This window comes from Canis lupus, chromosome 16, assembly GCF_011100685.1.
Source record: "Canis lupus familiaris isolate Mischka breed German Shepherd chromosome 16, alternate assembly UU_Cfam_GSD_1.0, whole genome shotgun sequence".
Lineage (NCBI taxonomy): Eukaryota > Metazoa > Chordata > Mammalia > Carnivora > Canidae > Canis > Canis lupus.
This window is the reverse complement of record NC_049237.1, coordinates 26,242,374-26,258,618: the sequence shown is the minus strand read 5'-3', so window position 1 is coordinate 26,258,618 and position 16,245 is coordinate 26,242,374. Positions and strand designations below refer to the sequence as shown.

The 16,245-nt window shown below is 33.3% G+C and overlaps 1 protein-coding gene across 1 annotated transcript in view; it reads right to left on the bottom strand.

Annotated features, from left to right (window-relative positions):
• Window positions 1-16,245, bottom strand: part of LOC475575 (A disintegrin and metallopeptidase domain 3-like) — a 233,712-nt gene that overhangs the window by 45,462 nt on the left and 172,005 nt on the right. The window contains exons 13-17 of the mRNA XM_038559192.1: window positions 12,759-12,821; window positions 7,200-7,271; window positions 6,826-6,992; window positions 5,639-5,720; window positions 777-916 (exon numbers count right to left, since the gene is read on the bottom strand). Coding sequence (XP_038415120.1) covers window positions 777-916; window positions 5,639-5,720; window positions 6,826-6,992; window positions 7,200-7,271; window positions 12,759-12,821 — 524 coding nt within the window. The remainder of the gene's footprint in view (window positions 1-776; window positions 917-5,638; window positions 5,721-6,825; window positions 6,993-7,199; window positions 7,272-12,758; window positions 12,822-16,245) is intronic.

Sequence of the window (16,245 nt, the reverse complement as noted above, 5' to 3'; positions counted from 1 at the left end):
CATCATTAATGCATGATTAAGGTCTTCCCTATATTCCTACATCACATCCTGGACTTCTCCTGACTCATTCTTTAGCCTCACTCTATATTATTTTCTTTTCCTTATGTCTAAACATTCTTCTTATAGGCCCAGCTATTTTTTTTCATTTTTATCCTCTCCACAAGCCTCCTTATATCAGTCTGTCAAGCTTGTTACTATTCAAGTATTACTTCACTTGTTTTCATTGAAAAGTTTTCAACTCTTTAATAAACATCTTTGTTCCTTCTCTGTCAGATCCCAACATAATTATTTCCATAATTATTCCTAGACCACTTTATCAGAAAGTTTCTTCTCCTAATATTTTCTCTATTTATTTTCTTCTTGGCATCTGTCATAAACTGTTTAGATCTTGCTTGTTCTTTTGTCCTTTTTTAAATTTTCTGTCCCTGATGGACTAATATATTTAGGACTTATCTATCTTGTTAACCTTTTGTAAGTCAAAGTAACACAATAACCAAGACACAGTAGATGCTTATTAATAATTTGAGGGTGAATTAAATTTTACCCAGGAAGCCATCATCAACATCCACTTTCTCCCTACAATATCACATAGAATATAGAATAAGCACATTTTCTACAATATCATATACTCACTTCCTTTAATAAACATTAAATAATTGCATGTTTATGTAATAAACAATTCTCTTAATCAGATTATATTGAAAGACATTATACATTAAAAATATTACAAACATTTCCCAAGGGAAGATACAGATTTAACAAAAATAAAACCTTACATTGCTTTGGCGTTCATTATGCATGTAGCTCCTGGGCAGTAACAAGTGAAGATGTCATTATTATATGTTAATCCCAGACTAATTCCAAGCAACTGTGCTATAACAACTGAAAACGCCTCTAAAGTTATCACCTGTGGATACTAAATAAACAAAATATCAGAATTGTTATCTAAGTTGTGTATTCATCTATTTTATCTTTTCAAGTAAATGTAAATACAAATTTAAGAAAACCTAGTATACCAAAGATTATTATTTGCTTAAAAATTTGGAAAAAAATAGTAAATTTTGTTATTTTCTTTGAGTAATGGTATTTTTAGTCCAAATAGCATTGACAAATAACAATTAAGATCAATGAAATCTTTTGACATGTTACTAATATTTATATTTTTAAAATATTTTATTTATTCATGAGAGACACACAGAGAAAGGCAGAGACATAGGCAGAGGGAGAAGCAGGCTCCCTGTGGGAAGCCTGATATAGGGCTCCATCCCCGGACCTGGGGATCAAAACCTGAGCCAAAGGCAGATACTCAACCACTGAGAAACCCAGCTGCCCTGACACATTACTCATTTAAATTCTGTTTTTTGTTTATTTTTTAAAATTTCTTTCCTTATTTATTTGAAAGAGAGAGAGAGAGAGAGAGAGAGAGAGAGAGAGAATTTTAAGCAGGCTCCATACCCAGCATGGAGCCCAACATTGGGCTCAATCTAATGACCCTAAGATTATGGATGAGTCAAAATCAAGAGTTGGACACTTAATTAACTGAGTTACACAGGTGCCCTTAATATATATTTTTTTAATTGAGAAGAATAAGCATTTCTCCAGTAACTATATTACTTTTCAAGTGAACACTCAGAAAAAATACACAGGTTCTTAAGGCTTGACTTGGCAAATCGTATGGACTTTAGAAATAGTTTTAGGGAGGAAAAAAACAAATTAACTTTTTTCTAAAGGTGGAATACTAAAATATCTTGCAAGTAGCATTTCTTTTGTCTTAAAAAGTAAAACTTGAGAAGTAGTGACATTGGCAACACAGAAACATCTGGCAATCAATAACCTTGGCATTATCTCCATAGTTTTGCCTTTTATGGAATGTCACAGAATAGTAATAATAATACAGTATAATACAGGATAAAACAGTTTTTAGTCTTTTCTCCAAATGGCTTCTTTCATGAACAAGTATTAGATTCCTCTATATCTTCCAATCGCTTAATGGTTCACTTCTTAAAACACTGAATGGTATTCCTTTTTATGTATTTATTCCTGTTTGTTTATCCACTGACTTATTAAAAGACATCTTGGTCCCTTCAAATTTTTGGTAATTATGAATAAAGCTGCTATAAATATTCATGTACATGATTTTATGTGGATATGATTTCAACTCATTTAAATGACTGCCAAAGAGGACATATGCTGGATCATATGGTAAGAGTAAGAAATTGCCCAACTGACTTCTACAGTGGCCGTACCACTTTGCATTCATATCTTCATGAATGAGAGTTTCTGTTCCTCTACATCCTCACAGCATCTGGTAATATCAGTGTTTTGCACTTTTAGTACAAATCTGAAAAGGACTGGTAAGTTACATTCTTGCCTTGTTCCTGATCACTGGGAAAGAATTTAGTTTCTCACCATTAAGGTTTTAGCTATAGGTTTTTTTCTAGATGTTTTTTTTCCTCAAGGAATGTCCCTTCTTGATCTACTTTCTTAAATTTTGTCACAAACGGCATTGGATTTGTTAAATTCTTTCTCTGCATCTATTAATATGATCAAATAATTTTTAAAATTTATCCTATTGATGGCATTGGTTATATTAATTGATTTTCAAATGATGAACTGCCTTACCTATAAATTCTGGGTAGAGATATCAACAGGAGATATAAACTATTATAAAAAAAAAATCCAGGGACACTTGGGTGGCTCAGCTGTTGAGCATCTGCCTTCAGCTCAGGATGTGATCCCAGGGTCTGGAATTGAGTCCCGCATTGGGCTGAGGGGGGGCTGCTTCTCCCTTTGCCTACCTCTCTCTCTCTCTGCCCCTCTCTCTCTCTCTGCTCTCTCATGAATAAATAAAATCTTTAAAAAAATTCTAGACCCCAAAAATACAATAAATGAACTTAAAAATTCACTGGAGGTATTCAAAATCAGATTTGATAAGGCAGATGAAAGAATCAGATCTGAAGGCTGTCCATTTGAAATTATCCAGTCATAGAAATAAAAGAAAAAAGAATTAAGAATATAAAAAGAGCCTATTGACATCAACAAGCAGATTAATGTATGCATTATAAAAGTCTCAGAAAAAGAAGAGAGAAAGAAAAGGACAGAGTTTATTTGGAGAAAGAATGGCCACAAACTTCAGAAATCTTTTTTGTAAAAGAAGCTCAACAAATTCCAATCAGGATAAACCCAAAAAGATTCACAAAGATTCCCATTAGTCAAAGACAAGGAGAGAATCCTGAAAACAGCAAGACAAAAGTGACAAATATAGTAACATGCATTATTGTAATTTTGGTGGATAGAATTGGAAGACAAATACCGAAAAACAAAACAAATCCTATAATCTGTGTAATAGAACTACAGAGGATAGAGACACATGGGTGGCTCAGCAGTTGAGCGTCTGCCTTCGGCTCAGGGCATGATCCTGGAGTCCTGGAATCAAGTCCCAGTTGGGCCCCTGCATGGAGCCTGCTTCTCTCTCTGCCTGGGTGTCTGCCTCTCTCTCTGTGTCTCTCATAAATAAATAAATAAATAAATAAATAAATAAATAAATAAATAAATAAAATCTTTAAAAAAACCCTATAAAGGTTAGAAAAGAACTATAGAACTATAAAGGACAGTGTTTTTGTATGCAATTAAATTTAAGCTATTAATAGAAATATTAAAAAATAACCCCCAAATTAATATGGAATCCCAAGGAACACTAAATAAATATGCCAATTTCAAAAAAGAACAAAATTGAAGGACACATTTCCTGATTTCAAAAGGTATTACAAAGCTACAATAATCAAAAACAGTATGGTACTGGCAATACAGATAGACATAAATATCACTGAACAAGATTACATATCCTAGAAATAGATCCTTACATGTATGATTAAATGATCTATAAAAGGGGATCAAGATGAGATAATGCAGAAATGACATTCTCTTCAACAGGTATTCTCAATAGATAAAAGATAGCTTTTTCTTTTCTTTTTTTAAATTTTTATTTATTATTTATGATAGTCACACACAGAGAGAGAGAGAGGCAGAGACACAGGCAGAGGGAGAAGCAGGCTCGTGGGATTCGATCCTGGGTCTCCAGGATCGCGCCCTGGGCCAAAGGCAGGTGCCAAACCGCTGCGCCACCCAGGGATCCCAAAGATAGCTTTTTCAATAAATGGTGATAGGAACTTTGCATATCCACATACAGAATAAAGTTGTATCTATGTACTTCATATACAAAAATTGATTAAAAACAGCTTAAAAGTCTAAACAGTAGATTGGGTAACATTCGGGTAAATCTAAATTTGGTAAAAATCTAAAGGGCAAGATTTGGGCAAAACTCAAAACTATAAAACTCCTAAAAGAAAACACAGGGGAAAATCTACATATTAGGTTTGACAATGATTTCTTAGATATCATGCCAAAACCACAGGCAATGAAAGCAAAAACGGACAAATGGGACTACACCAAACATAAAACTTCTGTGTTTCAAAGTACATAATCAACAGAGTATAAAGACAACCTACAAAATGGGAAAATTTGCAAATCCTATATCTGATAATGGATTAACATCCAAAATATAAAGAACTCCTACAATACAAAAACAAAAAATCAAATTCAAATCAACCAATTAAAAATTGGACTAAAGACATGAATAGACATTTCTCCATAGAGGATATACAAAAGACCAGAAAGCATATAAAAAGACCCTCAATATTACAAATAATCATAGAAATGCAAATCAAAGCCACATTGAGATACTCAATAGGATGGTTACCATAAAAAAAAAAAAAAAAGCAACCACAGAAAATAATAGATGTTGGCGAGGACGTGATGAATATAATGTGAACTGCTGGTGGGATTATAAAATTGTAAACCACCCTCAAAATCAGTATGATGGTTCTTTAAAGTATTAACGATAGGATTACCATATGATCTAATAAACAAACCCACTTCTGCATATATATCCAAAATAACTGAAATCAGTATCACAAAGAGATACCTGTACTCCCACATTCACTGCAGTATTACTTATGATGGCCAAGGTATTTAAAACAACTTAAGTGCTCATTGATAGATGAATGTAAAAATGAAACAACCCCCCCCACACACACACACGATATGGAATGTTACTTAGCCATAAAAAGAATGAAATCCTGTTATTTGCAATGACATGGATGAACCTAGATGGTACTATGCTAAGAGAAATAAGCCAGACACATGAAGACAAATATCAGATGATCACCATTATATATGGAATCCAAAAATTTCATACTCACAGAAGCAGACAGTAGAATGGTGAGTGCCAGGGGCTAGAGGGTTTGGAAAATGGGGCCATGTTGAATAAAAGGACAAAGCTACATATATGCAAGATGAAGAGTTCTGGAGATCTGTTACATAATAATGGAACATACTTAATACTACTGACATATATACACTTAACAGTTAAGGTGGTAAATTTCATGTTGTATATTTTTCCCTCAAAATTTTTTTAAAAATTGTAATATGTGAATTTCAAAATCCGAATAAAAATTATTTTATAAAAATGTGTCAAAACAGCATAATAGATATGCTATATGTACTTTTGCTCCTTGAAGTGGATATTAACTTTCAAAATGTGATATAATTACCAAATAGATGGGAATTAAATGCATACCAGAGCAATTCCTGCAGCAAACTTTGGATTGCATGCCATTCCATGATATGTTGCTCCTACATAATTAGGATGATCCCTATAACTAAATACCAAAATTTTTCTTGTAAATAAATACATTTTAAATTTTTAATAACTTAATGACCTTTTAAGAATTGGGCTCCTTAGTAAAAAAAAAAAAAAAAAAAAAAAAAAAAAAAGCTGTGTTTTGAAACTTGAATATTACATATCACATCTAGTGTTTTTAATCATTTTGTATTTGAATAACTTCTCACAGTTCCTACAAAGTTAAGTTCCATAGCCTATTTTATGATGCACAGCCCCAAACCCAGCAGTGACTAATCCATCCAAAATACTAATCATAAGCGTTACCATGACTGGATGGATATAATTCTAAGGTGTACAAGTCAAGATAGCTTACTGCCATGATTTGCACATAGTGAGCCTTTAAGGTGTGTAAAAATGTTGAATTGGAGGATAAGGAGGGAAAGAAGAATGTGCAGTACACTAACGAAAAGAGAATTCAGAAAGTGTCCTCACACATTTCAGTTCTGTTAATGTTGCTCCTGAGCTCCCGTATCAGACTTTAAAAGCCACAGGAGACACCAATAGATTTGTAAATGTATTCCATATTGCTTAAGACCTTCAGAATTGTATTTTTATTTTTCCCCATAAAGAATAAAGTTAAGTCAAGCAAACATCTATATGAAAACTTTTGAAAGATCTAGTACATATAGTGCATATAATTATATATATAATATATATGGTGTATATATATATATATATAAAGTCACCACATTACTATTAAATTTAATTTTTTTGCATAACCAGCTTTATATATAATTATTTTATTTTGTTAACTAATTTATATTTTATTTAATGTTAAAACAATGGTTTCAGTTCTTTAACTCTGAGAAAAATCTTTAAAATCCTTGAGGACCATGTTGCTCCAAGGCTTTCCAAATTTCCAAATTTATTACATTTCCATGGATAAACAGTCCACTCTGAGAATAATGGCCTACCATGATTTAGTGTCTTACATTGTTATCAAATTTTTATATTTTACGTTTCGCTAACACAGTATGCATATAGTTTTTTAGGTTTCCTGTCATTATATATAACACATTTTTTGATAGCTAACATATCACATAATTTGATAAGCCCTATATCCATGAAAATAATGCACTTACATTAATAAATATGCTAGATCATGGGATCTTTGAAACAAAAATTGTTCTTTCCATGACACAAATCTCTGTAGTACTTCATCAGCATCCGCATTAGTTGAAATCATATTTTGATCTGACCAGAGCTCCAAAGAAGTTAGCTTAACAGTCACTTTAAGCTGGGAGAACATCTAAAAATAGGAGATACACCACATGCAGGTTTAGGTAGTAGTAAGTATTACATCTCTATACATAATGCTAACATACTTATTTTTGGAAGTGAAATCCATTGGTGAATGAAACTAGTTGGTAAGACTACTTAATAAAATTACAAATGCTATTTACACAATGTTATTGCATTAATAGGGATGCTTAAAATTTAAATGAAAAATACTTACAGTATTGACAAGACCAAAGATATGGACAACTTTCTCAGCTGCAACTGCCACTTCAGAGCCCATATAATCAAACTGAAAGAAAAATTTTGTTTCACTATTGAATATTACTAAACTACCATATTTTAAATGGATATAATATGGTAAGGGGCACCTGGGTGGCTCAGTCAGTTGAGCTTCTGCATTCAACTCAGGTCATGATCCCAGGGTCCCGGGATCAAGCCTCCCTCTCTCTGCCCCCTGCTCATGCTCTCTCTCTTGCTATCTCTCTATCAAATAAATAAATAAAATCTTTAAAAAAATGTTAAAGTGGTGCTCAGTGAAAGGAAAAAAGAACTAAGATTTATCAATTGCTTAGTTAGTTTTAGGTTTAAATATAGGGAGCATATGTATTAATAATATTAAATGAAAAGGTTGTGAATATTTTCCTCTTTACACATAAAAATGAAGGGTTGAAAGTTAAGATGCCAAGATTCTATAACTACTAAGCATAAGAACCAGGACTCAAATCTCTAACTAAACTACAAAGTCATTTTTATCTACTCTATCTGCCACCATTTATCTTCATTGTAGTAAGATAACATGACTATGTATCCTGGATAAACAATGTACCATAATAAAAGAAATTCAAGCAACTGTTCTCATTCAAGGAAACAAAAATCACATATTTTCTCTTAAATACTTTAATTGTATGTGTACACACATTTCTAAGATTTTTGCTGAAAATGAAAAGTGGCAGTTTGAGATTCTTCTATAATTTGCAGCACGTCTGCTGAAAACCACTAACAGAAAATAAAATGTAATATCCTCCTAGTCTCTAGAAATTATGTACTTTGCTATTTCTCTGTATGTAATCTTTCCCAATAAATTACATTGTATATTTACACAGTGTAGCATGTGCACTATGAGTGAAGGTGAATAAAGGCCTATATAAAACAATGAGAGAATATATATATTTTTTCAAACATACATGAATGTTTTACATAAATTGACCCATATTAGGCCATTCAAAAGTTATTTGAATATAAAACATTAAGCGTCACTTAGATCATATTGTCCAACTATAATGCAATTAAGTTATAGTGGACTTAATATAAAGTATTTTAACAATGTCATTTTTACTTACATGGATAACTATTGTGTTTATTTAAGATAATGATCTTATTCTAGGTAAATGCACACTGAAAATGAATCTCCATATTGCAATTTACAACTTACTTTTGAACAGAGCACAATTGATAATAGGATACAATATTCATAAATCTAAGTAAAGAGAGTTATAAGTATTTTTTGTCTTATTCTTCTTCTTGCAACTTTTTTTGAAAGTTTGAAAATATTTCCAAATAAAATATTTTAAAAGTGAGGATAAAAATAACTTCAGATGAACAAAAGCTGAAGCAAATTCATCAACCGGCTAAACATCAGAAACACAGACTACAAGGAAAGAAGAGCTTTGAAAATGGTAAATGTGAGAGAAAAATGAATTTTTTTCTTTTCCTTAATTTCTTTAAGCAACTGAATATTTAAAAAATAATTTCTTTTATGGTTTATAACAAATGGCAGAGTAAAATGTATTACAATAATACATAGGGTTATTTTTATAATTATTTTCATTAATTTTTAATTTGAGTGTAGTTGACAATGTCACATTAGTTTCAGGTGTACAGCATAGTAATTCCTCCCATAGTGTAAACAAACAACACCTCTGATTACAAGGGTAGCTACAACTTGTTGCCATACAAAGCTATTATAATATCATTGACTCTATTCCTAATGCTATGCTGTGCCTTTTATTTCTGTAACATTCATTCCATAACTGGAAGACTCTCCCACTCCCTTTCACTCATTTTGCCTATCCCCGACGCCATTCACTTTGACAACCATCAGTTTTTTCTCTATTTATGTATCTAATTTTTTTCTTTTCTTTCTTTCTTTCTTTCTTTCTTTCTTTCTTTCTTTCTTTCTTCCTTTCTTTCTTTCTTTCTTTCTTTTTTTTTGATTCCACATGAGTCAAATTATATAGCACTTGTTTTTCTGACTTCTTTCATTTAGCAGAATAGCCTCTAGGGCAGCTCACAAATAGCATGACCTCTTTCTACTTTATGGCTTGTAGTAGAACCACAAAAGATCCCAAATAGCCAAAGCAATGTTGAGAAACAAGAACAAAGCTGGAGGCAACAATTCCATATCTCAAGTTGTATTACAAAGCTGTAGTGATCAAAACAGTATAGTACTGGTACAAAAGTATACACATAGATCAATGGAACAGAATAGAAATCCCAGAAGTAAATCCACAATTAAATAGTCAATCAATCTATGACAAAGGAGATAAGAATATACAATGAGGGAAAAGACAATTTCTTCCATAAATGATATTACAGAAACTGGACACCTACATAAAAGAATGAAACTGGACCACTTTCTAACATCATACACAAAAACAAATTCAAAATGGATTATATATGTAAATGTAAACCCTGAAACCATAAAAATCCTAGAAGAGAGCACAGGTAGTAATTTTCTGACATCCACCATAGCAACAGTTTTCTAGATAGGTCTCCTAAGGCAATGGGGGAAAAAAGAGCAAAAATAAACTATTGGTACTACACTAAGATAAAAAGCTTTGGGGGGAAAAAACAAAGCTTTTTAATGGTGAAAGAAACCATCCATAAAATGAAAAAACAACCTACTGAACAAGAGCATATGTCTGCAAATGATATGTCTGTTAAGGAGCTAATACACAGTGGTTAAATGGAACTTTAATGTTATAAACTTCTTACATTATATGTGAAGTGGTATAATATTAATTCTATATTGTGATAAGTTAGGAATCTTAATTTGAACCAACAGAGAAACCACTGGGGTAAGATGTGGGACAAAGAGAGAGTGCAGGAAAAAACAATATAGAAGATAAAGATTGGTTTATCTTTACAGGAGATAAAGATTGGATTAGTGGGTTATTTTTAAAATTTTTTTATAACCCACTAATCCAAGGGCAGCAACGGAGGAACAAAGGAATGAATAACAGGACACACAACACTAATAGCATAGCAGTACTTAACCTACATCCAAAGTATTAGTTGTGGGACCCAGGAAATTTAACAAAATCCCCTACCCCTAGACAAGCAGAGCAGGACTGACTCTATTTTGGGCCGCACCCGCCTTGTGCTGACCTGCTTATTACTTAGGGCACTGCCAAGGCCTAGTCAAAGACCAGGGCACACCCTAACCGGAAATCCCGCTCAGCGGACCAGCATGACTGTGCAACTTTCTGCCTATCCCATGGGCCACTGGCCCCTATAAAGCTGCTACGCCTCTTAGTCTCGGGGTCCAAGTCCCTGCTCCGCTGCGTCGGGTACACTTGGACCCAGGCTCGAGCTTGTAAATAAACCCTCGTGTGATTGCATCGGTGTCGGCTCCTTGGCGGTTTCTCGGATTCACGATCTTGGGCACAACACTAGTAATTTTGATAAATATAAATTAAACATTCCAATGAAAAGCCAGGGATTTTCCGAGTAAGGAGAAAAAATAGTTTACAGAGTCATATTTTAAAATTTAAGACAGATATACAACATAAAAAAGAAACGGAATACTAATCAGAGGATATTATAAAAACTCTGGAGTTCTTTGTTGTTATTTTTGCATGATGATATGTGCGTTGAAAATGCCTTCTGTTTTATTGGAATGGTCAGAAGATAGCCCGTTAAATAGAAAGGAAAGTAGGCTGTCTAGATTTAATATTAACAACCTCATGGAGGTGGCTGTTGCAGAGCATAATTTCAATGCTCATGATACTGGTGTTAAGTATTAACATTCCCCACATAACAAAAATCTAAATCTAAATGCCCCCAAAGGGCAATAGTTAGTAAAATAGGTTAAATTATATTAAATATATCAGACACTATGTAAGTGTTAAAATAAAACTGTAATAATATATTTCATTAATATGTGGAAAAACAGGGGCAGCCTGGGTGGCTCAAGGTTTAGCGCCAGGGCATGATCCTGGAGACCCGGATCTAGTTCCATGTCAGGCTCCCTGCATGGAGCCTGCTTCTCTCTCTGCCTGTGTCTCTGCCTCTCTCTGTCTCTCTCTGTGTCTCTCATGACCAAATGAATAAAATCTCTTAAAAAAAACATGTTTAAAAAATATGTGGAAAAACATAATAAAATAACTTACAAAATAGCATATATAAAACAAAGGTATAAGAACATATACATATATATATTAAAAACAGAAAATGTGTGCATAAAATTTACCTCCTGATAATAAAATTATATGTGCTTTTTTCTTTATTATGTCTATTCTTTCCTGTTGCTTTTATTACAAATTATTTAAAGATCTAAATATTTCCTTTTATCAACAAAATTTTATGTTGAAAATTATGGCACTTATCGACAGACTTTAGGCAAAAATATTAGTGATAATGAAAAGATCAGATTTCTTTTTTTTTAAGACTTTATTCATGAGAGACACAGAGAGAGGCAGAGACATAGGCAGAGGAAGAAGCAGGTTCCCTGCTGGGAGCCCAAAGTAGGACTCAATCCTGGGACTCTGGGATCACGCCCTGAGCTGAAGGCAGACATTCAACCAGTGAGCCACCCAGGCATCCTGAAAAGATCAGATTTCTTAATTGCTACCCATAATGACTTGGCTAAAACTGATTATATAAACAAAAATTGAATAAATATTCCTATTAATAATTCTTCCTGTTTTCAAAATACAGAATTTCCGGACGCCTAGGTGGTTCAGTGGTTGAGCATCTGCCTTTGGCTCAGGTCGTGATCCTGGGGTCCTGGGATTAAGTCTTGCATCAGGCTTCCCACGGGAAGCCTGCTTCTCCCTCTGCCTATGTCTCTGCCTCTCTGTGTCTCTCATGAATAAATAAGTAAAATCTTAAAAAAAATAAAATAAAATATAGAATTTCCATCAGAGAATCCAAGAAATTGTAGAAGCATAAAAAAATCTTATAAAAGGTCATTTTCAGCAGCCCAGGTGGCTCAGCAGTTTAGCATCACCTTCAGCCCAGAGCATGATCCTGGAGACCGGGGATGGAGTCCTGCATCAGGCTCCTTGCATGGAGCCTGCTTCTCCTTCTGCCTGTGTCTCTGCCTCTCTCTCCCTCTCTGTCTCTCATGAATAAATAAAATCTTAAAAAAATAAAAGGTCATTTTAAATAACAGGAACCTCCAACTGAGTAATAAATTAAATAGCTTATTTTAAAATAGAAATTAATTTGTGTAAGAATTTCATCACTATTTGGAGTGCATCCAGAAGTATATACAGCTCATTATAATTGACTAGATCATAATGTAGCAGAACCTTTCCATACATATAAATTATACAGTTTTGTTAGAATTCTATATTGATTTTGAAACCAATAATATAAATATGAGCCCCCAATGCCAATGCAAAGGCAATGGACAACATTTCTTTATGTCTTGCTACACTGAGATACACATTTCAGAGTAAAATATATCTGTATTTCAGACAAATGGAATTTTCTTAATTTCCTTTGAACTTAAACACAAAACAAAGATACTATCAATATCAATAATGCATACCAAGGCTTTATCCATAATGATTTGTATTTTCAGAATTCTTTTTAATAGTATATCTGAATCTTTCTGCAAAACAGATGACATGAATTAAATAAAACATAAAAATAAAACATTTTATAAGAAAAAATTCTTCTATTATTATATACATTATTTGTGCACATACACACACACAGAGGGATGGACGAATAAATAAATAGGTAAGATAGCTCACTACAGATACATAAAGATACATATAGGTCAAAGGAAAATAAAGGATGGAAGGCCACTGAATAAATAAGCAAGTGAGATTCCAAATAAAAATTTTAGGAATAATCAAAAGCTTTTATCTTACATTTTTATTAGAATCCTCAAAAAAGTTACTGAAATGAGGGAGAATCCATGTTTCCTTTTTCTCAAATCTTCATCTTAGACCCTCCTCCAACCTTCAAGTTAAATTAATGACCATCATCTTTCCCCCAAACATTGCCTTTATTTTCTCTTTTTTTTATACTTTCAATTCTTTATGTTAACTCTATCACAGTTTTTTTCATTGATATTAATGTATACATCCATGTAACCATTTCTATATTAAGATAAAGAATATTTCCATCACACTTTTCCAAGTCAAGAGCACACATGGCTCAAGACAATCAATGATCTGCTTTCTTTCACCATAGGTTAGAATAATCTATTCCTTAATTTCATAAAACTGAAATCATGTGTCACACTTTTATATCTGGTTTCTTTCATTAGTATTCATCTACTATGCTGTGATTATTCATAATTCATTAGTGTTTATTGCTAAGTAGTGTGCCATTGGAGAAATATATACCAATTTGTTTACATATTTACCTGTTGATAATCACTTGGATTATTTAGAAACTGTAGCTATCACAAATAAAACTATGAACATCCATGTAGAGGTCTTTGAGCAATTATGTTCTTTAATTTTTCTTGGAAAATCTTTAAAAATGGAATGCCTGTCATATGGTAATTGTAGGAGTGTGAAGTAGGACAAAAGTGCCAGATTGGTTTCTAAAAGCTTTTTGATCATTCTGCATTTTTACCAAGAACTAAAAATATTGCCAATTACTCCACATTTTTGTCTGTATTTGGCATTATCAGTTTTTTTCATTGTATCCATTCCTGTAGGTCTGATATCTGATATCTCATTGAGGTTTTAATTTGCAGTTTCCTGATGATTAATGATATAGAACATCTTTCACAGGCTTATAGCTCATTAATTTGGTTTCTCTTTTAAGTTCTGTAGCAATTTTATGCTTAGTCTTGACATTTGTCTATGCTCTATTTTAATTCTTCTGAGTAAGGGCCAAAATTTATGTCATGTGAATATCCACTCTTTTAGCACCACTTGTAGAAGAGTTCATTCTTTAAGTCCTTCTTAGCACCTTTGTGGAAAACCAATCAGCCAATAGCATGTGTATTTCTGACCTATTTTGATCTACTGATCAATATGTCTTCATTTATATTAATAACACAATCTGCATCTCTACAGCAGGGGCCAGCAAATATAGCCCAAGACATGGCCACCGGTTTTATAAAAAAAAAAAAAAAAAAAAAAAAACTTGTTATAACAGAGGCATACCAATTTGTTTATAGATCCTCTAAGCTGTTTTCATGCTACAAAGGCTGAATGAAGTAGCTTCAACAGATCATCTGCCCCACAAATCTAAAATATTTACACTCTGGCCCTTTAAGAAAAAGATAATAGAAGTCCTTCATCTTGTTCTCATTTTTCAAACTAGGTGAGTAATCTAGGATACTTGCATTTCTCCTTGAAAGTTTGAAGACCAACTTCCACAAAAAAGTTTTCTGTAATTTCGATTGGAATTACACTGAATCTATAGATCCATTAGAAGAAAATAAACATTTTTAATAACATCAATTTCTTTCTTACTGTGATCTTGCTAGACTCTCTTATTAGTTCTGGTGCTTTGGAGGGGAGTGTTTAATCTTTTCTTTTATTATAGAAAACATCTTTTTCTTTCTTTGTTTTTCTTTTTTAATTCAATTAGCCAACATATAGTACATCATTTGTTTCATGTAGTGTTCATTAATTTATCGGTTGTGTACAACAACCAGTGTTTATCACATCATGTGCCCTAACTGATGTCCATCACCCAATTACCACATCCTTCCACCCACTTCCCCTCCAGCAATTCTCACTTTGTTTCCTGTATTTAAGAGTCTTTCATGTCTTCTCTCCCTCTCTGATGACTTCCCATTCAGTTTTCCCTCCCTTCTCCTAAGATCCTCTGAGCTGTTTCTTATATTCCACATATGAGTGGAACCATGTGATAATTTTCTTTCTCTGACTTATTTCACCCAGCAGAATACTCTCCAGTTCCATCTACATCAATATAAATGATAAGTATTCATCCTTTCTGATGGCTGAGTAATATTTCGTTGTGTATATTATCACATCTTTATCCATTCCTCAGTCAATGGACATCTCGGCTCTTTCCACCATTTGGCTACTGTGGACATTGCTGCTATGGACACTGGTTTAGTATTTTCTATGTACAGATTTAGGTCATTTTAAGAAAAAAGACATTTTTCTTTCAAAAATGTATGCCCTTTCTTATTCTTTCTCCTATTGCACCACTCTAAAGGAACTCTAGGAAAAAGTTGGCTGGAAATAGTGAGGGCAGATAGCCTTGCTTTATTCCTAATCTTATGGGCTGTTTTAGTCAGTTCAGGCTCTAATTAATAAATACACCATAGACTAGGGGGCTTAAACAATGAACACTTAGTTCTCACATTCCTAGAGGTTGGGAAGTTCAAGATCAAGGCACCAGCAGATGTGGCATCTGGTGAGAGCACTCTTCCTACTTTGCAAATGGCTGTCTTCCTCTTGTATGTTGATGTGAGGGGGCACAGAGATATCAAGGAAGTTTTCCACATCACAGTTTTTTATCATGGATAGGTACTGAATTTGGCCATACTTACTCCATGTTTATCCCTTCTAGTTACTATTATTTTAGAATATACGTAGTTCTTTCAAGTCAAACCATTCTTTCAAGTCAAATTTCATAATAAAAGTCAAACAATGAGTTTTATTTTACTATAAGAAATGGCCAATTATCTAAGGATGTTTGCTCCCTTCTCCAAAAGAAAAGATGTCAATGAGACACCTGTCCAGGCTCAACTGTATTGAGGTGGGGATGCATACACCCTTCACCCTCTACTCTTGACTAAATTCAAATAATCTAGTGAGGGGGACTCTTAGAGGCCCTGAATCAGAGCTAGGAAGGGAAACAATCAGGGGAGTTTCATCCACTTGGGCATTTTCATGAGCAAGACATAAACCTGTTAAGCCACTGACAGTTGGAATTGTTTGCTTCCAAATCTCAATGACCTAATAGTGATGCTTATGAAAAATACAGATTGAGGACAGCTGCTTACACAGGTCTTCCCTCTTTTCATTTGGTTGACAGTTCATGATATTTGACAACTATTATTTTTGGATCTGGTTGTGATGGTGTCTGGC